The 25208-nt window shown below is 47.4% G+C and overlaps 1 protein-coding gene and 1 long non-coding RNA gene across 5 annotated transcripts in view; one reads left to right on the plus strand and one right to left on the minus strand.

Moving 5' to 3' along the window:
* The window catches only part of LOC135811300 (uncharacterized), a 43470-nt gene extending 29868 nt beyond the window's left edge, over nt 1-13602 (minus strand). The window contains exons 1-2 of one of the 3 annotated variants that reach the window (XM_065324517.1): nt 13177-13602; nt 1345-1713 (exon numbers count right to left, since the gene is read on the minus strand). In XM_065324517.1, the coding sequence (XP_065180589.1) occupies nt 1345-1713; nt 13177-13404 (597 nt within the window). In that variant the 5' untranslated portion in view covers nt 13405-13602. Of the gene's footprint in view, nt 1-1344; nt 1714-3577; nt 3766-5380; nt 5695-13176 lie in introns of those variants that run through there. The other 2 variants (XM_065324516.1, XM_065324518.1) reach the window with 2 other exon arrangements.
* Nucleotides 13603-16922: 3320 nt separating this feature from the next.
* On the plus strand, nt 16923-21166 carry LOC135811301 (uncharacterized). 2 transcript variants are annotated; one of them, XR_010552586.1, is made up of 6 exons: nt 16923-17173; nt 18577-18670; nt 19239-19549; nt 19718-19924; nt 20143-20257; nt 21007-21166. It is a non-coding gene; the product is annotated as an uncharacterized LOC135811301 (long non-coding RNA). The 2 variants fall into 2 exon arrangements; XR_010552585.1 differs by having other exon boundaries at nt 19841-19924.
* The last annotated feature ends 4042 nt before the right edge of the window (nt 21167-25208 follow it).

Raw genomic sequence — 25208 nt, forward strand, 5'->3', positions numbered from 1 at the left:
TTTGATTCTCGTTATTCGTTCGTCATGGGTGAGCATTTGTTCGTTTGTGAAATAGAACAATCGTTGCAGCCCTGTTTATGAACACGGGGCACATTGGGGTTCAGCGGCTTACACACCGAGTTGAGTGTAGGTGGAAATTCAAGGTATACAAATGAAAGCTGAGACATGGTGACCTAGAGACAAGCCGGCTTGTCGGCAAACAGCGTCAACAGGGTGGGCCAGTCTACAGCGCCAATGAGGCCATGCACTTGGGCAGGCATACTGCCCAGCCTCTACCAACGTGTGCGTGCGTGTGTGCGTGCGCGTGTGTATGTGTGTGTGTGTGGGTGTGGGTGTGTGTGCGTAAGTGCGTGCGTGCGTGTGTGCAATGTATGAGAGAATCTAGGATCGCCTCCAGTATAGTGAGTGAGTAGTAACCGCACTTAACCCTTTGCGGTGCATCAGTCATTAATGACTGATATTATGTGCGTACCGTAAAACTGTCGTAACTTCATCGATTTTAGTCCTGTTGCAAATATCCAAATATGTAGATCAAAGAGGAAGCTCCAAGCTTTCCAATGGTGTAATCGCTTTTGCGATAGGAGAAACGATTTTAAGAAAACAAACAAACCCTCATGGGACATGTACGCCCCCCCCCCCCCTCCCCCACACCAACCCTACCCAATACTGGCCAGGGCCCCAATGCATGCAGTAGGCAAGTAGCCAGCATGCCCCCCCCCCCTAAAATATTTGACCTAGGCTAGGCTCAGCATGCACATGACCATGAATGACATGCAGCAGCCATCCTACACATGTGCAGCCACGCACAGCAGGGCAGCTACACCCCTGACCCTGTGCAGCATTCACTGCCCACATCACTGCCCACATCACTGCGCAAAGGACTACATTGTACTTTTGTAGTACTTTGAAGTGGTTCAGTACTTGAGCATGAGATGTGTGATGTCAAGATGCCTTGTACAAGTAACTTCCACACCAATGAGGGAATGCGTGTGGAGACATGTTTCCACCTCTCACATTTCGCAACCAGAAGGAATATGTTGGTTAGTGCCACGGAATTATCCTATTATGTTGGTTAGTGCCACGGAGTTATCCAACCAGCAGTGTTACACTGATCCGTATACCATTTTGTCCAGCCTCAGCCCCTGCATATTGTTACGACATGCAGAGAGTGTGAAAAGCTCCGTGACCCCAGGCCCAGGCCTAGCGCCTGTGACCTGGCAATAATAATAATGTTCGCGCCGTGGACTTGCATTCCCGCACATCACCACACTCGGCCTTTGGGGAATCCCTCAAATGATAATAATAATAATAACTCAAGAAATGCACACTAATCCATCGACTTACGGAGCGGGAATAGTTCGCAATCACGTCTTTCGTGCTTGACAACCAGCTTGAGGCATCGTGGAGGAAGCCAGTGTCCACCTCGTCTTTAGCCATCCCGGTATGATCTTCCTCAGAGTCCGTATCGGACGCGCTGTGCCCCGTTTCATCTGCGCTGTCCACGTACGCAAGATCGGCCATAGCGGTTTGCAAAGCGGACGTTACCAGTCCGAGAGATCGCCTAGTTACCCGCTTCAACCACGAAGCTTGATCCTGCAGAGCAGTTTCACTGGCCGCAGCGGTAACAATGCCAGAGTCTCCGAGTCTGTGGACGTCCTCTAAATCTAATGTTAGCTCTGCAGCGGGGTCGAGGAGCTTGGTACCTGTGTCCGACTATTTGATCGAAAGAAAAAAAAACACATCAAAGCAGTAGAAGGAATTGCGAAATAATTACCATGATTACTGTACGTGTTGCTGTGCATTGAGCAGGGCCTACGCCAGCTGGGCCTGGGGAGTACGACGAGTGTAGTTGCAGAACCTTCTTTTTTTCAACCCCAAAAAATGCAACTGTGTTTTGATTCATGCGTGGTCTACCAGGCAGTACCATTGTTTTTTTGTTGTAGACCTACAAGTACAAGGCTACATCAGTCATGATGTATAGGTAGTGTATGACTGTCTACAAGTAGAACTACCAATCCATTGTAGACTCCCTCATGCTCAGTCTCTGTTCAGCGTTTGGCTGACTCTGCACTGCAGATCTGATCTAGTGAAGACGACGTCATTATTGTCAACACAGACACAAACATGTGGCGCAAAAGATCAGCATCTGTCTAATGTGTACTGTCACTGTGTGGACACTCTGATCTGGTCACTGTTCGCTTGCGCCTGTCTACGCCTGAACCGTGTGAACGGGCAGCTGCGCGTGCGGCACACTGTCAGCGTAGTGTCAACTGAGTGTTTGTGTCGCTGACGCACGACGGATTCGACTGTACATGATTGTACAGTCAGTCTGAGTCTGTACAGTCCATGGTAGTCTGTCCAGGCCAGGCTATATGCGCTAGGTAACTAAACACTGGTTGCACGCGGACCGAGGCAGGTAGCTACATGTCATGTAGGTCTATGAGGCTACATGACTTGTACATGATTGTACATAATTGCACAGTGATAATAATTTAATTATTATGATCAGCTGTAGCACCTACTCCACTTTTATGTTTATGTATCTATGTCATTCGGATCTTCCCAAGTAACATTGGTTAGTTGTACATAATTGTACTGTTGAGATACCGAATTCAAATAATTATATCAATACAAAAATACAATACAATAATAATTATTGTGATGACATTGAATGATTGTAGTTTTTCAAGGCCCAGAGTTAAAGGTAGACCTTGGTAGATCCACCACCAGATTAGTACTACAGTAGATCTACAGTGCGGCTAGGACATGTCGACACGTCGTCGTAGACCTAGTAGTAGTACCTGTGTGTAGTACCTAGCACCTAGTACCTAGCACCTAGTACCTAGCAAGCAAAAATCAGTACAGTACAGGGGATCCAGGGGCATACATGTACATGATATGCGCCAGGGGATCCTGGGGCATACATGATATGCGCCAGGGGATCCAGGGGCATGCATGATATGCGCGCGCCAGATGATTGGGTCGCTCACAAAACTTTTGTGAGCGACAAAAGAGTGCTTTATCAACAATTCAAGTACAATGATTATATATCTAATATTGACTGAGTACGAGGTCAATTACAGGAAATAAAAAGCCGAGTAAAAGACCGAGGCGAAGCCGAGGTCTTTTACGAGGTTTTATATAAATTTTATTTCCTATACTGACCGAGTACGAAGTCAATATTACGTTTATCAGTATCCATGGTATCACGACTAACACTAACAGTCCGTATTTCAAATTCCAGAACGATGACCTCATGAATCCTGGTTTTATGATTGCACAACCGTTGCACCATCGCCTACTCATACAGTGACCATGCTGCACTAGGCACTCGTCTGCCGAACCCGTAAGCAGTCAAATAATTATAAGCAGTCAATACAGCCATAAGGAGTGAAATATGAAGGAATATTTGACTGCTTAGGTAAGGCAAACATCTATGGGAGTCAATACTAAGGGAGTGATTATGTAATCTTGTTAAAATAATAGACTTGCGTGCCAGGATGCAGGCAGGAATACAATGTACACGAGGAAGGATCAGTATTCCACGCAGGTCATAATGACCGCCACTTGCACCCACCATTGCTCAGTACTGTCTATCCTCTTCTCTCTGATTCCAGCTGTAATCCTCGTATCTCACTTTAACTGTATGTATCAACGACTGCCTATCAGAACTTGTGAAAGACCTACACAATCACAGCCTGTCCAGCCTCCTGGCCACCCCAAATCTGGACACCCTCAATAGCCGGTCAAACTTTTCTTTTCTTCCTATAACTGAAAAGATCTGAATGCACCCGACGTGATACAGGTGGGCTTAAAGCTGCCACGGCAGTGAACAAAAATAATGTGCTCCGGGTAGAGACTACTACTGGGTAGCAAGTCGCATGAACATGAGCTCGCGAGCTCGGTGTCCGAAGAGTGCACGCATCAGCCATCCTTTCCGTGTGATCAATCGTGATCTGTTGTCGGAGTCAAGACGTGAAAAGTGGGACAACAGTGTCGATTTTTCATGAAGTCTGGACAAAAGGTGTCCGGATAAGGACCTCGGCAGGACGCAGGACAATTTCTCGCAAATCTGGACTGTCCAGATGGTTGGACACTGGACAGTCTGCAATCGAAAGGTCACTTGGAGGTTTCGCGTCACGTCAGAGATAACGTGCACCTTAACCTCTCTATTGTATGGCACTGCGTACCGGTGTGCTACAAGTACCCACGCATGCATAGCTATAGCTTTGCGACACTACGTAATCAATTCAGGCGTGGTGTGCCCCATAGGAAGCATAGTGTGTGGAAACGACATACCTGTACATGCATACTGCAGCGACTGTCCACGCAGCGTCCCACGATATCCTCCTCAATCGGTGTATTTACTTTAGCCCCAGCGGAGGCCTCTTAAAAAACGTACATCAGTTTCTCTGCACAAGCATGTGCATTTCCGCTTGCCGTCCGTGGACCTGGAGTGGCGTTGAGGTGTTCGCCAGTCAAAACCACCAGTCTAATCAAGAGAGCTCTTTGCACTCTACTTATACACTGTATTGTGATTTAATAATCTTTATTTCAGGATTACCCAAACTTGAAAGGCTGACGCCTATCGGGGGATCTGCTATTTGTGTACACAATGAACATTGGAGTTGGGAAAAGAGAAAGTGTGATAAATGAGTTCGAAAAAAGAGAGATGATGTACAAAAGATACAGTATTCCACCCTATACAATGCATATGCTCTTTTCTTAGTTTGTATTCAGCGCTTTCTGGTGATATGATTTTTCTTTTCACATTAAAATTTATTACTTGATCCTGCTTGTGCTTGTGCATGTCATGTACTTGCTGAACTGGATAGTTGACGGACAATACATCAGTGGGCGGATCACTCTGTCAACGCCAGGTCCTTGTCACTTCAATAGCGGAAAAGGGGGCTTAGCCTTAGGTCTTAGTATCCAACTTGTCCAAGTGCAAGTTAGTTGGTTGGGAACAGCTAAGACGTGCCAGTCGCCAGTCACTCTCTACTACAAGAGAGTGGTGACTGGTGTGGCGACTGGTGGCATTTGGAAAGGCCTGACCGACCATCAATCATGCCCCGGCAAGCCTCCTTTCTGCTATCGATGTAGTACAGGACTGGTAGGCATGGTAGTCACGGATCGGAGTGTGTGATAGGTTGTCCAGACGAGCTTGTCCGGCAGGAGCCAATTTTAAACTGAAGACACAGCCTACTCATAAGAAGTTTGCAGCAGGAAATAGTATGGCCCAGAACCATGGTACCAGTACCGCAATACCAGCGTAGTGTAGCACCAGTAGCCTGAGTAGGACTGGGTTCAAAACCGGAATGAAACGCATCGTCCGACTAGATTTTTGTCACGTGAAACTCTGTTAGCGCTAGGCTCTCACCTGTTCGCCCTTGGAATTGGGGCCTCCATTGCGTCTTGTACTGCGTCGCTTCGTCCCCTTCCAACCAGGCCAGCGTGTATGTACTTGGTATAGACTCAGTATGTACACCCACAGCACACAACAGCCGTGCACTACTACCTGCGCTGGTCTACTATTAGCTAGCTCTAACAGCAGTGCAGAGAAACAGTGGTACATTGCAGTGCATGCACCGGCCGCAAAACTGACAATGCTCCATACTGTCTTCCGACGGAACAACATGATTGCCAAGGAAAATACGCAGCCGCAACCCTCGCCATCCTCATGGGGAAATGGCCGAGCAGGATGAAGATGAGAAAGCGATGCGGTACTGGGGCTGCACCGTCTGTACGAGTGCACCGTCATGTAACTGCTACATTTTTCACGGAGGAATAATTGCTAGATCATAGATGGTTTTAGCGTCACGTATGGCTCAGGGTCATCTCAGTATCCGACCAGGAGGCAAGTTCCAGCATTAGCTCTTTGAGATGCATGCGTATGGGTCACACACTCAAAATACAGTTATACCTTTGTCTACCTGGGCCATGTGGCCAAATGGCTGGCAAAGACCGACATGCAAGAGTTTGTCGTCACTTGTACTTTGTAGCTAAGCCGATGGTAGTCCAAGCAGGTGCATTTGTACGCACAGTTGTGCCCACCACACGTACTTTACAATGTAGAGTGCATGCTGCCAACTGAAATCCGACCCCTGAGCGGTGCGCTGACATCGCAAAGACCCAACACGGGATGGTAAAACTACGAAACAGAGACCGCTGGAATGTGAACCCACCGCTCAGGGGGTCGGATTTCAGTTGCCAGCACCTGTACTGTAGTACTGAAGACTGTCTACACGGACATGACGTACAGTCGTGTAGATCTACTGAAAGTCTGAAGACGGCGTCTTCTGCATGGCTACCTGTCGTCCTGTCCGTGTGTGTGTGTGCGTGTGTGTGTGTGTGTGTGTGTGTGCGTGTGCGCGCGCGCGCGCGTGTGTGTGTGTGTGTGTGTGTGTCTGAAGGTCCGAAAACAAAACTGCAGTACAAGTACGAGTCATGATCGGTGGACAGCATGTTGCAAAGCGGATGACGTCATGATCGGTTGACAGCATGCATGCATGTTGCAAAGGCGGATGACACTGTACTGTACTGTGTTATGATATCTACCAAACAAGGCTTTTAAAATACATACCGTATTATCTCTAATATAAGCAGATGCTCTGAATGAGCAGGTTACCAGCTTCTGCTGACGATTTCATCCCGTACTGTAACCAGATACATACGCAGTCTCCCCAATAAGGAGTCTCCTGGTTACGATGATGGTATACCAAACGAAATCCTGAAACACCTCCAAGACAGCCTAGCATATCCGTTATCGCTGCATCTCTCTGTCGTCTGGAATCTTTTCCTCCGCATGGAAATACGCATTAGCGGTCCCAATTTTTAAGCGCAAAGGCTGCCGGTCGGATGCAACGAACTACAGACCCATCTCCCTACTGTGCTGTATTTCAAAGCTGTTTGAGCGCATTGTGTACGATCAGCTATATCGACACTTGTCCCCGTACTTGCATACCATGCAGTCTGGCTTCCGGCGAGGAGACTCCACAGCGCTGCACCTAGTCCACCTAATCCAAAACATCATGCAGTCCCGACATTTGAAAGAACATACTGGCATGTGCTTATTTGACCTGGCGAAAGCCTTTGACACTGTTTGGCATAGAGGCCTGATTGCCAAGTTGGGTGCCTATGGCATTGGTGGCAACCTGCTTTGTTTCTTTGAAAGCTACCTAAGGCAGGTTACAGGCTGTACGCGTCGGCAACACCCTCTCGTCTCCCCAGGCAATTAATTCTGGTGTGCCACAGGGGTCAATCCTGGGGCCACTATTCTTTTTAGTCTACGTCAATGATCTACCGATGTCAGTCCCTAATGTTTCACTGTTCGCCGATGACACCACAGTTTCCGCTTCAAGTAGTTTTATTATTATTATTTGAGGGATTCCCCAAAGGCCGAAGCCTAAATCAAGGGGGTCTCCGAGAATAAATATACGTGTACAATGCGTGTACAATAGGGTGCAATAATTCTTAAAAGGAAGAAAATATTAAGATAAAAAAAGATTAATGTGAAGAGGTTAAATAAGAAGTCTGAGTAGAAGCAAGCGAAAAGGGTACTGGTAAAGAAGGGGGGTAATCAGGAAGTGAGAAAACCTCGAGGATGGAATCTATACCTGTGGAAATGGGACTTAACGTGCCGGCTAAATACACCACGGGTTTCAGATATCCTAATCTCGGTAGGCAGGGAGTTCCACGTGGTGATCATGGAATGTAGTAGAGTGGATCGGAAACAGGGACCAGTGTGAGTGGGCAGGAGGTAAAAGTGGGGACGTCGTGCACTCTTGGATAGAACTATGTTGAGATTATTGAGGGTTTCCGGGTATTGGCGGGTGAAATGGTAAAACAGTTTCAGGCAATGTATATGCCGCCGCCACGCAAGACTTTCCCATTCAGCAGCTTCAAACACGTTCTCCATGCCATGAGGAATGGGCACTTTCCGACGGTGTAAATACTGCCTGGCCACGCGTGCTTGCAATCGTTGCAGGCAATTGCTAGTTAATGACCTCCAGAAAAAGATAAACTCCACCATTTCTTGGATGTCGACTTGGAAGCTGAGACCGAACACTAGTAAGACCAAAGTGATGTTCTTCTGTAGCGGTGCTAGTGATCAGTTCTGTAATGTGTCTTTATCATGTCCTGGCAGCTCATCGACCATAGAAATTGTCCATGAACATAAGCACCTTGGTATAATTATTGACGACTGTCTAACATGGGCTCCTTATGTAGACTATATTGGCAAGAAAACTAGTAGTGTTCTCGGCATACTATATCCTCATCATTCTCATTTGCCAAATACATGCCGTTCTATGTTTTATCTATTATCTATTTTCCAGTATGTATGTCAGTCTTTGTGTAGTCTAAGTCAACATCATGTGAACAAACTTGAAATCCAACATAAATCTCTTCTTAAAAATATTGTTTAACAAGCAGCGTTTATTTCCTAGTCTTGAGCTCTATTGTATCAGCAATACTCAGCCACTGCAAGATAATCGCAAACAGCAGCTTTGCATTTTGATCCATAGAATTCGCCTAGGTAAAATTCCCATTCATCTCTCCGCATTCAATTGGTTTTCTCTGTCCCGGTCGACTCGTATAAGCCTCTCACTTCCCCGTGCTAATTCAGCCGCATTTACCAACTCTCCTCTGTTTTTGTCCTACAGCCTTTGGCTGCAACTTCCCCAGCATGTTAAGACATCAAAATGTCTTTCCAGCTTTAAAAATGCACTCCGATCGCATAATGTAGTACGATAGGATCTCCTTGCTGGATTCTTGTCTGTCCTTCTTTCTTCTCTTTTTCAATATTCCTTTTTTTCTTTTCTTGCCGTGGTTGGCTATCACCCCTCTCTCGCACTTTGAGTGCCAATTGGTCATGGACCACGAGTTGAGTGAAATAAAAAATAAAATATTAACTGGTTTGAGGGAAAGAGACAAACGGGAAAAGTCTGAAGAAAAAATTGACTGTCACCACCAGGACTCGAACCAGGGACAGGGACCCTCGCTTGTAGCCAGCGATGCTCTAACCACTGAGCTATGGTGTAGTCGTCATCCCAGCAGAGGCCGTTCAACATTTTCTTCAGACTTCGTAAAATAAAAGCACAGTTTCCAATAATCCAATAGTAGAACACCTTGGGGCGGCATTAAAAAAATAAAGTGCTCAGTCTCCCTTTTAAGCACACTGTGTAAATTCATTATCTGTACCAGCGAAAAACCCCTGAAATGTGTGTGTCTGACATGAATTTGGCCATGGCAACATGCCTATGAAATGAGGTTGAAATAATAATGGAACGGTCTCCAATAAAGGAACGTCTCCATTAATAGCACGGGGCAGAGGTACATTGAAAAAATAAAGGACAATGCTTATATTAGAGATAATAATTATTACGGTACATGTATATACAATTAGACAGTTGTCAAAGGTGCTCAGGCTGCGTATAGAGCTCTAGGTGAGTACATGTACTGTATACTTAAACCGGTAAATGTATTGTACATGTACAAGACTCAAGAGCTACAGGCTGAGACTGAGAGTTGTGTCCGAGGAGGGGGGAATACCCGAGCGCCCTCTGCATCCTGTCACGTGATAATTATGGTGTGCAGGTGAGGTGAAGTGCTCTCCGCCTAGTATGAATGTCATCGCCCAGTTTGCAATGACTGTGGGACAGCAAGCCGCTTTCATCCTGATGTAGCCCTTTCCCAAAGATGCCATAATTTTTCGCCACTTACGCTTTTCGCAACTGTGCCTAAACAAGTGCAAGTTGCTGAAATAGCACCCGTATTTTCAGAAAAAGGTCAAAAGTTGCTAACATCGCAACTTAAAATTAGAGAGTTCTTGTGCAAAAAGTAGCCAAAAACCACCAACACAAGGAGCAGAAATATCAGAAGTGCTGCGACAGCAAACTCGTACACCCCTTCCTGCTGTGAACCACAACATTGCACAGTGCCAGTAGCCTGTATCCTACATCATTCCAATGTACGGTAAAGGGAATGCACATTATCGTAACTACCGTTGATCTACTGTTTCTCTGAAATGAGTCCGAACTCTGAAGGCAGACGAAAAATGAGCAAGTATCCATTTGTCCGACATGTAGTCTGTGACTTGACCTTTTGACCCCATGCACATGCATGCAATGGGGCCAAAGGTTGCGGAAAAGTTGCTAAATAGTTCGCTAAAATGAAGAAAGTTGCGAAGGTTGCGATTTCCTCCTAAACAACGAAAAATTGCGAAAAAAGTGGCGAGCATCTCAACGACCAGATCATGCAGCATAAGCACACCCATGTACACGCACATGCATCCAATCCCACCCAAACACACGGATACAAGCATACTTTTGTCCACCTAAATACCAAGCTCCAACAGCGCATAGACGGGATTCCGGGACTACATCATACATGTATTTGGTGCAGTTCTGAGGCGGGAAATGGCGTAGTTTGCAATTTTTTTGTATGATATAAGGACCAGCACGTTCGGGCTCTCCGCCTTCTCCGTGAAAAAATATAAAAATGGTTCTGCGTTCCGGCTCTCCGCCTTCTAAGCAAACAAACAAAAAACTAGAGGAAAACAAACAAACACAAGAAGAAAGAATGACAAGAAAAGCAGAAAAATATGAGAACATGATATAAATGAGCACGGCAATCGACCTCAACAGCGGAACGCCGACTCAGCAACAACAAGAGCAGCGGAGTCCGCAGGAAGTGGCGTAGTTCGGCCAACTGAGTTCTGCAGTTGTGCAGAAAGAGACCGGCTTGAATCCCGCTAGTAGACACTACATTACTAAAATGATTGCAATCACGGAATTGCACTGTGACAGCAACACACCAGAGATGCACACTCTGGGTTTCATGTATCCTTGATAAAAGCCACATATCAGCAGTTGTCATGGTAAAACTCAGTGCAAGATAGGCAGACTTGTGTGTTGCACACCAAAAGACCAAAGTTGCAATATCATAACTCAAGGCTCGAATGCCAATGGGACTGTCCATACCTGGCAGGGAGTATACTGCCCGAGCCTACAAGACTTCGTATACACTAAATGTCTTGCCAGCAAGAAATTAGTTCAGAGCTCCTTTTTCACCACATACAACATTGACAAGATAGCACCAAAGGGATAGTTGGATCAAGCTGGCATATTGCAGGACCGGCAGAAGCAGCCTTCGACTGGTCCCGCCATATCCTAGCCTTTCATACTTTGTGTACGACATGGAGGGTACACACTACACACATGACCCCCTCGGCAGTAACACACACCCCAGTGGCTAAAACGTTGGTTCGACCATGGCCTAACCAACTGGACCAGTTCTGCCGGGCTTGTATAGGCAAGTTGCTGTTCAACGAGTCCTGGTCAGAATATGGCCCAGGTATCAAACTCCTAAAGTTACTCCTGTCCCACCTACATGTAAATCTGTTGGACTCATGAAAATGGAACGTGTCGGAATGTCTGTGTTATCACGTATGTAAGCGTGCCATCTCCTGCACATAATGCTACTACGGTAAAGTCCTGCCAGAGCGCCTCCGTCTCCCCCCCCCCCCCCGTCTCTCACATGCAAGTAGCACTCGCCCACCCGCCACTCCCCACCTTGACCCACTCGAAAGGTGGCGGAGATAGGGGCACTCTGGCAGGACTTTACGGTAATTGTTAGAGTTACAAAATAATTACAGCTGTATGTGTATACACAGTATGTAGTGCATGGAGGTGGTGTGCAAAGATTCAAGTTGCTGTATTGAGAACATTTTTTCTTCTTTTATATTTCAAGGATTCCCCACAGGCCATTTGCCATGACTGTGTATTGCTGTTATTGGCAGCATTGTATAGATGGGAGAGAATAACCAAGGTCCCATACATATGCCAAAGGTATTTAGGTACACCATCATCTGCGTTTGCACAACTGTGGTACAGGGGATTTCTGGATGATTGTCTTGATCAATTTCCCAAGATTTGACGACAGGCTATTGATTATTTAGTGGGGTGTTGTGGGCCAAGGATCTACGACCATCTCTTTTGCATTACGACAAAATAGACACTTTCACAAGTTCATACTAGTACACACGATTCCACCAGTGCAAAACATACCGTTGGGCACGTCGCCAGTCCTTTCCAGCCTTGAATTCCAAAGCGCCTACGTGTTCAAGAGGACCCCCGAGGGAACTACGGTTTTGGAATGTTCCGAAAACGAATCAGGAAAGCACGAAAAAAGGCCATTGCATGGCTAGTGTTTTCGCGGAGTCTAAAAAGAGCCCTCCTTCTCAGCCATTACGGCCACAGCTAGCTACAGGGCTTCGGTTGGCTTTGTAGAAAGGAGGAGAGTCGTATGTAAATTCCAGAAGCGCTCCAAAAGCGTCAAAAATGAGGCGTCTTCATGTCTTCGTTTCCTGCGCTTGCAGATCAGCCTCTGCAGTCTGAATGCATGGTACCAAGAGTACATAGATGGATGCACTCTTGAAGGTACTGAACACCCCTTAAAAGGCCTTGGCAAGCTTACACGTGCCAGTAATGGACATGCGAAGTGGTTTATTGTCCCATGACTTGACATGACCTTGCGTGGCACGGCCATATTTGGGCCCCAGGCAAAGGACAAAGGTGCCAAGCGTTGATCTACACCAACATTTTAATGCAATCACAGCTGGCGCACAAATATTAAAATGTGTCAGTAGCATGGAGGGAGTTGTACTACTCCTTGGTCATATCACTATCCATACTCCCAGGTCAGTAGTTGAGCTAGGTTGTCTGGGTCTACAGCTTATCTAAAGTGAGTTTCTAACTTCTTCTTTTTGTTGTTGTTGAGAACCATCAGGCCTTGTTCTTTTGGCCCATTGGTACCATACATATCCCATTTCTAAAACACAAAATCAAAGCGATCTCTAACGTTATTTGGAAAGAACTGCGAGTTACAGCACCCTGAACAGCAGCATTACATGTACACTGCATGCACTGTTGTTTTCCAGTACAGCTACCCCCCCCCCCCCCTGTATTCTGGCACGGGCACAAGCCGACACTGGCACGTCACATGGATCAGTGTGTTTGAACATGGTTTGTTGCTAGCTATCAACGATTGGCAAAGAATTCGTCGGCCATTGATGCTATGAAACTGTTCCTACTTAAAAAAGAACTAAGCGTGCAGGTGCGAGCTGAGTTTCTGTGAATGTCAGCCTGCCATGAGCAAACGGTACTGAGTACTGACCTGTATTGACGAGATCAGCTCGTCTCCAACGCCGTGGTGCTCCAGGCAAGCCATGTACTCGGCAAGTTTGACGTCATTCAGAGCTGGAAATGCCATAGTCCGCGCCATGCGCTCCATTGCACTGAACATTCTCGGAGGATCGGCTACATCCGGGTCTCCATGTTCATCTGAGCCATCCATGATCTGCGAAGAGGGTGCTCGCTGGGCTAAATGCCCATGTACAAGCATATTTTCACCAGAGCTAAAGCAAAAGGCTGTACCGTGCGTCACTCGAACTTTTGTTCACATGGGAAAGGTATTGGATGGATCTCCACTGGCTCCACAATCCTCAGACTCCGAGCCACAACTCGTACCCTTGAGACTAGCAATCAGAGCAATCAGTAATCAGAGGAAGTTTCAAAAGTTAGTTTTCATTCCAAGGTATGGCACGAAATCCCTGATTCCAGGCCTCACTGAACAGTAACAAGTGAATATCACCCCGGGCGGGGGATTGTTCGGCCTTATATCATTCCGATTCCTTTGTTACCGTACCTATAAGGCCCAGCTATATAGTACGGTGCACATTGAATTGGCACCCAAAGCCACCCATCCCCTCCCGATTTGGTGGAATGCATTTTGCCGGTGACAAAATGCACTACACAGAACTGCGAGGTTGAGGGTCCTGAGCTGAGGCCATGATCCATATGAGGGAAGCATCCCACTCAAGTCAAGAGCATATCCAGAGTAGCACGATTACGTATGGATGAGTACCAGGTCGATCGTGGCGCCGCTTGGGCATGTTGGCGCCCGATTGGGCGGCGGACGCTGGCGCCGCGTACTAACAAGCATAAAAGTCAATTTTAGGAGGATGGAATTATGCTGGCTTTTAAATTTGGTCTAAACTAGCATGAAAGCTGTATTTAACGTACAATGTACAGAGGTACGTGTACGTGCGAAAGTGTTGCCCCGATATTGGCACCGCAGGCCGCGCACCTGAGGGCCTTTCTGGAAGCCTTACTCGATCGGATAGAGCGAAACTGAGCACCCTGGGATGCGAGCAGTTTTTAGTACAGTCGTCCCTCTCTAATCCGGCACTTTATAATCCAGCACCCTCGATAAACCAGCACAATTTTCAGTAGCGAAAATCGAAAATCGTGACGAACCAAGTGCTGAAATCTTGGTTGGGACAAATCAAACGTTCAGCATTTACCTCAACCAAGGACCATGCCGTTTGCTCTTTCCACTTCCTGAAGATGGATGCGCTGCCTGCTGGAGACTCTCCTATCTCTCGTAACATCTTCTGAAGCCAGGTAAGACGACGAGTAGCGCAGATTAGCGAACGAAATAATGTCGTGTGTTTTGAAATTTTTGCTGAACATTTCTCAGGAGAGATGGCGAATACCAAGCATATTCTCCAAGTCTAGAGAAACCATTTCGTAGGCTACATTCCGCCAAGGGAAATGCAGGAGATGGCCTGGCTGGGGAGGACACACTTGGAGGAGAACGAAGTAAGTGATCTTGTTCATGTTGTTCTTTGGTATTGCAATCTTATGTTTGATGAACATACGGCATGGTGCATAGTTGGTCGTTGAGTGCCTGCATGTGCATGTATAAGTGTGTGCTGATAAACAATTCCTATGCAAGAATCTGACACTCATGCTCTCTTTCTTTCTTGCAGTATGTGCGCACGTGTGTGTGTGTGTGTGTGTGTGTGTGTGTGTGTGTGTGTGTGTGTGTGTGTGAGAGAGAGAGAGAGAGAGAGAGAGAGAGAGAGAGAGAGAGAGAGAGAGAGAGAGAGAGAGAGAGAGAGAGAGAGAGAGAGTGTGTGTGTGTGTGTGTGTGTGTGTGCAGGAGCAGCGTGGAGCATGCCAGTGTGATCGTTGTGGCCGTTGCTTTCTTAGCTGTGGCGTTCTTGCCCGTCACAAGTGTGTGGCTCAGCTCCCCAACGACAGTGGAGCCGTGTTGTGGTGAATACTGTGTGTCCTGCGACCGCTGCTTCCGTTCGGTTCGGGGCAGGAATAGACACCACCGCTGAAGCTCTCCCCGGCCGTACGTCAGTCTCGTGGCAGATGACCCGAACTCTCATTTTGTGTGTATGTGTGTGTGTGTCTGTGTGTGTGTGTGTGTGTGTGTGTGTGTGTGTGTGTGTGTGTGTGTGTGTGTGGTGTATGTATATGTATGTGTGTTGCTCCCTACGTAGACAAACTCTTGTTTTTGTGTCCCGGGCGCCATGGGGCGGCGTTCTCCCATTCTCTCTCCACTGCCCCTCCGGGCCCACGTGGCAGTGACTCGACAGGGCAGGACAAGTGTGTGTATGGTGCATTTTGTGTGCTGGCATGTCTGTATAAATATGTTGGACAGGAATTTGTTCACCCACAACGTTCACGGAAAACCATGCTAGGTGTTGCTGGAACTTATGGAGTCTGCGAGCACTTACAATAACTTACGTCATGTCACAACAAAGAACGGTGCAGTGTTTGACCCTCATGTAAACACGATGGTGATGGTACCTCACCTAAGCTACCCATGAAGCTAGAAAGAACATCAGGTCAACAGAATTTTACCAGAGGAAAGCATCTATTGCCCGAACTTCTTCATATGAAATGAACAATACCCTTCTCCATAGAGACAATATGCAGATGAAGTGTATGGACAAATAATTATATAAATAGGCCATTCACTGAGGGCATGGAATGATCTCTACGTGCAGATTGGATAGACACATGCACGTCTGCAAGGAAAGCATTTGTTCATGGGTTAGTTCATGGGCTGATTGAGTTGACATGGACTAAGTTCATACATGCCATCTCTCCTGAGATATGTTCAGCAAAAATTTCAAAACATACGACATTATTTCGTTCGCTAATCTCCGCTACTCGTCGTCTCACCTGGCTTCAGAAGATGTTACGAGAGATAGGAGAGTCTCCAGCAGGCAGCGCATCCATCTTCAGGAAGTGGAAAGAGCAAACGGCATGGTCCTTGGTTGAGGTAAATGCTGAACGTTTGATTTGTCCCAACCAAGATTTCAGCACTTGGTTCGTCACGATTTTCGCTTGCCAGCTAACGTCTCCGCACTCCAGCTTTCCCCTGTCGGTGTCACGTCCCAGTACACAACGGAGAGGACTACTAATAAACAGTTCACGGCACTAACAGCCTTGAACACAGTACTTCTTTCACTTCATGAATAGAAGAAGACAACTGAAAATGACACAATTCTTCAGTGATCGACCTTCTCTCTCACGGAGCTAAGCAGAATGTGCGTCATCACCAGTAGTCGCCATGGAAACGGGATCAGGAAATAATTGGCGATATGGCAAGTTTCCCTTGCCGTACGCAAGCGAGAGATATACCATCGGAACCGATATCCGATTGTCTTTCATCTGCGCCCTACTTGAAAAATCGATGCACTTCCCCTTTAATCCAGCACCCTCCCTAATCCAGCAGATTCACAAATGGTGCCGGATTATAGAGGGACCACTGTACTCCCGGGTCCAAAATTTCACCACCAGGCCGGGCTGATCAAAAGACAAAACGTCCGCCTATGTATCAGATTGCGAATGACTGTTGGGACATTCTTCCAAAACATGACGTCACAGAATTCGTAAAAAAAAGACAACTTTTGTCGCAAGCGGCTAGCCTGTCGCGCTCGCGAGACTCATCTTGGGCGCGCTCGAGCTGCGAAGCGCGCGCGACACACGAGCGCGACCCAAACTGTGTCACGTGTGTGTCGAATCTGACCGTCATTATGATCACCTTCGATTATTTATTTTCGTTCTACTCGACAATTCCAAAAATCAGTGCCATTGGCTTTAGCTTTGCCCTTGAACTTGAAATCTCGTGCCTTATTCTTTCCTGGGGACTGGTGTTGGATATTGAACGGGCGGAGTTACCGCCGGGATGATGGATGAAGGAGATGATGGCCTAAACTTGGCTGCGCGCATTCTCATTTTCGCGCGGCCTGCCACTAGTGTTTCGCAGATTCACAAAGGGTGTCACAGGCATAGCTGGAGGAAGAAAGGTGAGAGAATCGGTTGCACAGTGCAGATCAACCCAACCATTTGGTTGTTTTAATTTTACTTCGCACAGTCAAACGGGATGACCACCCAATAAAATTTCCGAACGTGACATTGTTGTTCAGGTTTTGAGGTATGAATTCAACATCAGGTCACGGCTTGTTTGACTTTGTCCGTTAGGCTGTGTTTGCATAGATATTCTGATGGCGTCAAAGACAGTTAGAGATTTTGTTGGTCGTGTGTCGGGGGTATTGTCCCCGCCGAAACTGAATGCAAGTTTAAGAAAGACTAGGTCTAGTGAGTTATGATCAGAAGTGTCCTGTGGGTCTAGCCCTCAGCCCCTCTGCGGCAAGCAGTAAACTATATTTACACCAAAAAGCGCAAAACAAGACTTGATTTTTTACGCGGCTCTTTTCACCATGATAATTATTGTACACGTGTTATGAAAATTTGAAATACTCATGGCAACTGGTGGGTGAATCATTCAAAAATGCAAACGTGCCCGCTGTTGAGTGCAGCCATGTGAATCCACACAGTCACTTTTCTCGTAAATCGCTCGCCGTAAAACGTGCAAGTGGCTGTCGTGTGAATCGCCTATAACTGACTGTCTGCAGTTGTCGAAGTATTTCCCTGCACTCACTGTACTTTGTTAGAGATGTTCCGCATAACGTAATTACGTTAGTTAAAAAATGTAGTCGATCTACGGAGAGTCTTACGTAAACTGCATGCGCATCTGGGTTCCGCCATACGGAGTTTTCAAATCATAGCAGACTCAGCGGAGGACGTTCAGGTTGGTTGTAACTCTTGAGTTTCATGCCGTTAGGCAAACATCAGACAACTGATACTCGGGTCTACCCAACAGTGAGTCAGTATGCTTATATATATATATATACATAGGGCCACAAGCATAAACAAATTTAGCGCTAAATCTGGTGTAAGGTATGGGGAGAACAGCTGGTGCGGGCCACGGTGCGACAGTAGAAGTGCCAGGAGGGTGGCAGGCAACAGGCAGGTGTGAGCATGAAAGCGCAGAAAGAGGCGATGGGCAATGGGCCAGTGAGATCGCTAGAGGGTCTTTGGGTGATGGGCAGGCGTGGGCGTACTATTGACATCATGGATGTGTCCTCACAACAAGGCTCCACCACGAGCATGGCAAACTTTACAAAGTAAGCCTTTCAGTGCAAGTCTTGGTGGCATGGTGTCTTTTGGGTGTTTTCTTAGGTTCCAAGAGACGCGGAGCTACATTGTGTGTGTGTGTTTGTGTGTGTGTGTGTGTGTGTGTGTACGCGTGTGTGTGTGTGTGTGTGTGTGTGTGTGTGTGTGTGTGTGTGTGTGTGCATGTGTGTGTGTGTGTGTGTGTGTGTGTGTGTGTGTGTGTTTGGCACACGCCATGTACTCTCTTGTGCAGGTACTACACGAATGCGAAACGCGACAAACCCTACGTCATTAGCCTGGAGTTCACCAAGACTAAGTTGGAGCCTCAAGTGGAGTCACCCAGTCTGGTACGTCAGCAATCCTACATACACTTGAGAGAATCAAAAGCGTTTCTGCTGTAACTCTGAGTTTCACGGTTTTAACCGATCATCAGACGGCAACTTGGACTACAATTTTCAGAAGATATGATTGATATAAGCTGCAGTCAATCAATCCTATGCATGTAACGTTATATGTAGTACACTCTTTTCTGTTGTATCCGGGCGGTCCGGGACCGAGGGCTCTGCCCTTCATTTGGAAATGTTCGTAATCACGTACATCTTGATGTGGAAGGCACGTAGATCTGGCATATTACGTCACTCCTGGTATTTCCACAAATTGATAGAAAAGAAAAGCGATGTTCCGTTGGAATGTAGCAAACTGCCAAAAAATGTGGTTTGATGTACCTGTACCGCGCTCAGTGTGAATGGTGGTTCACTGAAACTAGTGGGTTGCTGATAGATTGATCTTCTGCAGATTGCGTCCGAAATAAGGCCCATGCCCAAATATACGCCCGGTTGTTGACGCTCTGCAAAGTATACGCCCTGGGCTTATTAACGGAATTTTACGGTATTCTGATTGTCTGATTGCTGACAGATACGGACGCAGCGAAGCTCTCTCCGGCGCCCACATGCGCCGAGATCCCACAGCTGTCAACGGATGACACTGCAGCCCAGTCGCCAGCGACAGCTGCTGCTGCTGCTTCGTCAGGAGACGGGAACAGCTCACAAGGCGGCAAGCCACCTCCATCACCGCCATCCTGCCCGTTCTCGGACATGGCCTGTCTCAGCTCGTATGAGATTGATGGCTTGCGACGGCTGCTGGCCGAGCTGAACGTTTCCACGACGATGGTGAGGGCGTGTCCCGAGGAGCTGGGGGATCCTGGGGAGCTCATGTCGACCGTGGAGGTAAGTTGTCGTGTGTGATGTGTGGGTAAGACCGAAGTTACCGACAATAAATCTCCACCGAAATTTTCCGGTTTTACAGTAGCCTATCTTCAGGGACATATAATAACTATTGGCGTAGATTTGTGTTATCGTTTTGCCTTGTATTCTCTTGTCAAATGTACACCGTAGATTCTGTTGAACGAGTATGAAAGCCAGTATTCTCCTCTGCAATGTACAAGCATTTTCCTGTGCAATGTATGCTGTATATTCTGTTGAATGAGTATGAATTCTCCTGTGCAACGTGCGCTGTAGATTCTGTTGAACTAGTATGAAAGCCGATTTCGCGAGGACAAGGCCACTGGATATTTAATGCTCATACCGGGAATACAATCTGAGGTATTATGGTGTGGTGAATTGCTGTGTGGTACTGCTGCTGCTGCTGCTATTGCTGCTAATAGTGCAGCTATTGCTGCTGCTGCTTCTGCTGTTGCTGATGTTGCTCTCCTCTCCATCCCCACCATCTGCCTCTGGAATATTTGACAGTGGCAACATGTACATGTACATGTAGTAACAGGTATATGTTCATGGTGTGTTCTTTCCTTCTGCGTGTGTAGAATCTGCGTGTGTCGCCCGCACCAATACCTGACAACATTGTGGAAATAGTGGCAGTTGAAACAGAGATTGTATGCAAGTCCTCAGCTGCTACTGCATCTCCAAGAAAGACAGCAGGTAAGCTACAATGACAGGGGTGTCACAGGGTGGTTGGGAGTGGTACAAGGGGGGGGGGGGGGGGTCCGGGGTGTCCCCCGGGAGAGAAAAAATTCGGATTTTTCGGCCAACAGTTTTTTTTTTTCGGTTTTAGCGCTCTACAGCCACAAAGGAGGGTTCTCCTAGCACTTATCAGACAACCCCACTCGTACTCCAGCTCCAAAAAATACTTCTCATGGATTTTTTGGTCATACTTCGTAGGTAGCCAAAGCAAAAAGGAAGCCATTGCCCTCGAAAAATCGCAAAATCCGAAGTACAAGCGTGCTGCTTGCTGCACGTTCTAGCGCCAGCCGCTGTGCAAAAACGTATGTTATTACCACAATGACGATGATATTGCTTTCACAACAATGACCACAACCTAACTTGGTTTTCAGTAGGAGCAGTGACACAGCCTTACTGCTCCAAGTAGGATTTAGAAGAGAGTGAAGGGAGAGCAGACCGGGCCGGTCTAAGCAAGGAAGTAATCGGCATCAGAGGTGAGCACGCAGCATCGCAGATCGTCTCGAATTGCGCATCACATCAGCGGCAAAATTGCTCCTGTGCATGCAAGTGGATTTCCTTGCACTTCTCAGTTTGGGAAATGCTCGATTATGATAATTCTGCGTGCGAGTGCACTAGCCCTGAACATACATGTAGGTGACCCGTTTGTGGTGTCTCATAGCCTACCTCACGACCTTCTGCTTTCTTTCTGCATCACTTGTATCTTGCAGGTATATCATCTCGTGACGACCACATTGAAGTCTGAATTTGAAGTGCGAAGATGCTTCAGCAACCACATCATACTTTTCCATTGCTTTCATTGTGCTTCTACTGTGCATGTGTGTAACTTGTGGGGTATATATGTGATGACATTGTATGCTGGCGACACGGTCAGATTTTGTCCATGCGTGTAACGTACACTTGCATGTTATGCATTGAAAAGGATCTGCCACTTGCGATCCTGGGACAAGTGTCAGGTCAGCTTTGTCTTGTGTGGGCTGTACCAGATTGCTGTTCACTTTTCCATCTGTTGGATATGTGACTTTCTGCAAGTCTCTGGTGTATGGTGGCCACTTCTTTGCTTGTCACTTTGTATCATATTACATTCTGTATTCGCTGCTTCCATGGCGTGGTCTGCAAACTGCAATCCTTGGGCAAATGTCATGTTTGCTATGTTGTGCTTTGGCCGTCAGCTTGTCTTCTCGTTGTATTTGAATTATTTTGTTCCACAACTGACTTCCTTTTAAAAGTACAGTGGCCACTGCTTTGCATGGCATTTTACATGAAGAATTTCCTGTTTGTGTCGTGTGCATGTGCGTATGTGTGCGTGTACCGTGTGCATCCGCGTGTTTGTGTATCTGTGTGCGGGGTAAGCGAGGTGGGGAGGGCTGGTATGTATCAGTGTGTTATCGCAGTCTCATGCCTACATACAGTACATCGCGCGCGTGTTCATCATGTTTACCTTCGGGGTTGGGGTGGGGAGGGAACGGAAAAAGAACTGAAATTATCCATATAAAAATCGCTCTGTGAGCGGTTCTGAAAAACCTTTACTGGCGCTGCCCCGTCGTAAAAGTAAGAAATTAAAACTGGCCCATTGTCCCCCCAAATGTGAACTGATCCACCTAAATCGGGAATGACGGGACCCGAACGCACCAGTAGCACGAGGTCGGGAGGGCACAGGATCACAGCACATCATAGGGTAACACCATCACTAGTACATGGTATCAGTGGCAGTGTAACTTTGCTAGTACACATAGTTACTTCCATCGTACATCCAACATGGGAGTTCATCGACGACCATGGCCTGTGGACCAGCGTCCCCTGCTGCATCCACAAGTAGGAACCTGATTGATTGATTGATTTTATTTGGATTTGCGAGACCAAACGAGCAGGAGTGCTCAATAACAGGGTAGCGAATGGTTGAGTTGTGCTATGTGACAATGTAGTGTGTGCGGAGGCCCAATACGATGTAAGGGGATGGGAGGAGAGAAGGCCAGCGGAGAGTCAAACTCAGAAGAGGGAGGAGAGAATAACTGAAGTACACATTTACTGTGCGAATTCAAATAAACCAGACAAACAGCAAAACGAGTACACAACTCACGAGAATAAAGAGGACTGGAGCACAGAATTGAACTGCTGAAGTACACAGCTGACGAGAATAAAGACAGGAGCACAGAAATGAAGGGGAGGCAGTCTACGAAGTGGTGGTACCACCGGTGCATGCACCACGGTACATTATCACATTATCGGCTTTGCAAAGTTCGTGGGTACTGAATACCATGGTATGGCCAACTGTGTAGCAGTCTACAACGACTTACGTATAGGGAATGGCAGCTCGGAGGAATGCTGGGATGTTGCCCATGGCTCGGCGGAATGCTGGGATGTTACCCATGGCTCGACGGAATGCTGGGATGTTGCCCATGGCTCGGCGGAATGCTGGGATGTTACCCATGGGTCGCACCGTGTCAGGTACAGCTGTATATGGTTCCATAACAGGCAACCGTGAGATGCCGGTCGGCATTGGCCTGCTCGGCTTCTGGCTATTGGTTGTTGTAGGCCCAGACTGCGTTGAAGGCGAGTTGCTCCGCAGTTGCGACTGACAAACAGCGCCTGCAGAGCAGGACTGGCACGGTTATGAACGCACCGCCATACCAGCACGAGCAGTTTCTGGCGATATACCTCGTCCATGCGATAAACAGAGAGCCTCTCCAAGAGATCACTGGCCCTGGTAAATCGTGGTCGTCCGAACACCGCCCTTGCTGCGCGGCTTCGGGCCACCTGCAAGCGGTTTAGCTGGTTGTGGGTCAAGCCGGAGCCATATGCTGACGATCCATATATCAAATCCGGCATGATGACAGATAGGAAGTACTTGCTTCGACTAGCTAGAGTCACGTGAGGCAGTGTCGCGCCCGCCACAGGCTACCGATCTTCCTAGCAGTACGTGAGATGCACCGGTCAACTTGCGGTTGCCAGGTCATTCGTTCATCGATTAAGACGCCGAGGTATTTCGCGCTGGTGGTGTGCGGAAGCACATCATTTCGACAGCGTACACCCACGTCCGGCTGCTGCCCACTGCTGCTGGTAAAAACCAATACATTACTCTTCTTTGCATTTAATACAAGACCACGAGCGTCCAGCCAACTTGAGAGGGAGGTAACCGCCAAGCTGAGCGCATGAGACACCTCTTGCGCTGTCCGTCTTGCACATGTCAGGGCGATGTCATCCGCAAACTGCAGTGATGATGCCGGCGCAGATTCCGAGGGGATATCTCTGGTGAATATGGAGAACAGCATGGGTCCTAGTACAGAGCCCTGCGGCACACCACAAGTGCACCCTCGTGCTACTGCTGCGTCCGGGTCACGTCATTTGCGATTTAGGTGGATCAGTTCACATTTGGGGGTACAATGAGCCAGTTTTAATTTCTTACTTTTACGACGGGGCAGCGCCAGTAAAGGTTTTTCAGAACCGCTCACAGAGCGGTTCAAGTTATAATGTAAATAATACTCAATATGCTACCTGTGGTGTGGTGCAAGCTCAGCACTGAGCTAAATCAAGCTAAATCAAACATACAGCCTACACAGCCTCTAATGGCCCTCTATACAGTGCTGCGATGGCAGAACTTCTGAAGTTCACATCACCTTTCTTCCTCCAGCTATGCCTGTGACACCCTTTGTGGATCAAACACTAGTGGCAGGCCACGCGAAAATGAGAATGCGCGCAGCCAAGATTAGGCCATCATGATTCATCTCCTTCATCCATCATCCCGGCGGTCACTCCGCCCGTTCAATATCCAACACCAGTTCCCAAGAAATAAAGGCACGAGATTTCAAGTTCAAGGGCAAAGCTAAAGCCAATGGCACTGATTTTCGGAATTGTCGAGTAGAACGAAAATAAATCGAAGGCGATCATATGCGTATAATGACGGTCAGATTCGACACACACGTGACACAGTTTGGGTCGCGCTCGTGTGTCGCGCTTCGCAGCTCGAGCGCGCCCATGATGAGTCTCGCGCTTGCGACAGGCTAGCCGCTTGCGACAAAAGTTGTCTTTTTTTACGAATTCTGTGACGTCATGTTTTGGAAGAATGTCCCAACAGTCATTCGCGTAGTAGTAAATGGGATTATTATTATTATTATTATTATTTTATTTATTTTACTAGGGGATGGGATTTAACCGTATTGCTTGACTGATCCTTTCGACGTTCTAATCTTTCAAGTGACGTTTCCTTTTCTACCTGGACGCCTCCTTGTTTTCCCTTTTCTCTCTTGCTCCTCTCTTGTACCTTCTTGCTATTATTCACTTAAAGGGGAAGTTAAGGCAAAAATTAAAATTTCACTAGTTGTAGTCTTCGGGGTGCTGAGTCGAATGGTCTTGGTCCGAGGAAGCTGAGACGCTCCCTTCCTACTTGAATCCCAATCGAACTCGCGCACTTCCACCGAAACTAGGTGACTGCGCCCTACGAGATGGGGATTTGTATGCAAAATGTCACTAAAAGCGCCATTTCGTTCTTATAAAAGCACGGATGATCGCGATTGGCCCATATGTTGTAGTCTTTTGGACGCTGAGTCGACTGGTTTTGGTCCGAAAAGGCTGCGATCTAGCGTTCCTCCTTTATTCCCAATCGAACATGGTTGAACAAGCGGTCACGTGCTCCTGCGTACACCAGTCACCTGGTCACCGTGCCTGCAGGGTACAACTTACTAGCCTGTTTGATCTTTTTTGGGTGCACTCCTGTCACTCGAGTTGAACTCGAGTTGAACCTTGGTGTGAAATTTGTCGCCTGCTGGCGTGGTGACCAGGTGATTTGGGCACCCAGGAGCACGTGACCGCTTGTTCAACCATGTTCGATTGGGAATAAAGGAGGAACGCTGCATCGCAGCCTTTTCGGACCAAAACCAGTCGACTCAGCGTCCAAAAGACTACAACATATGGG

This window comes from Sycon ciliatum, chromosome 3 (genome assembly GCF_964019385.1).
Source record: "Sycon ciliatum chromosome 3, ocSycCili1.1, whole genome shotgun sequence".
In the NCBI taxonomy this organism is placed as follows: domain Eukaryota; kingdom Metazoa; phylum Porifera; class Calcarea; order Leucosolenida; family Sycettidae; genus Sycon; species Sycon ciliatum.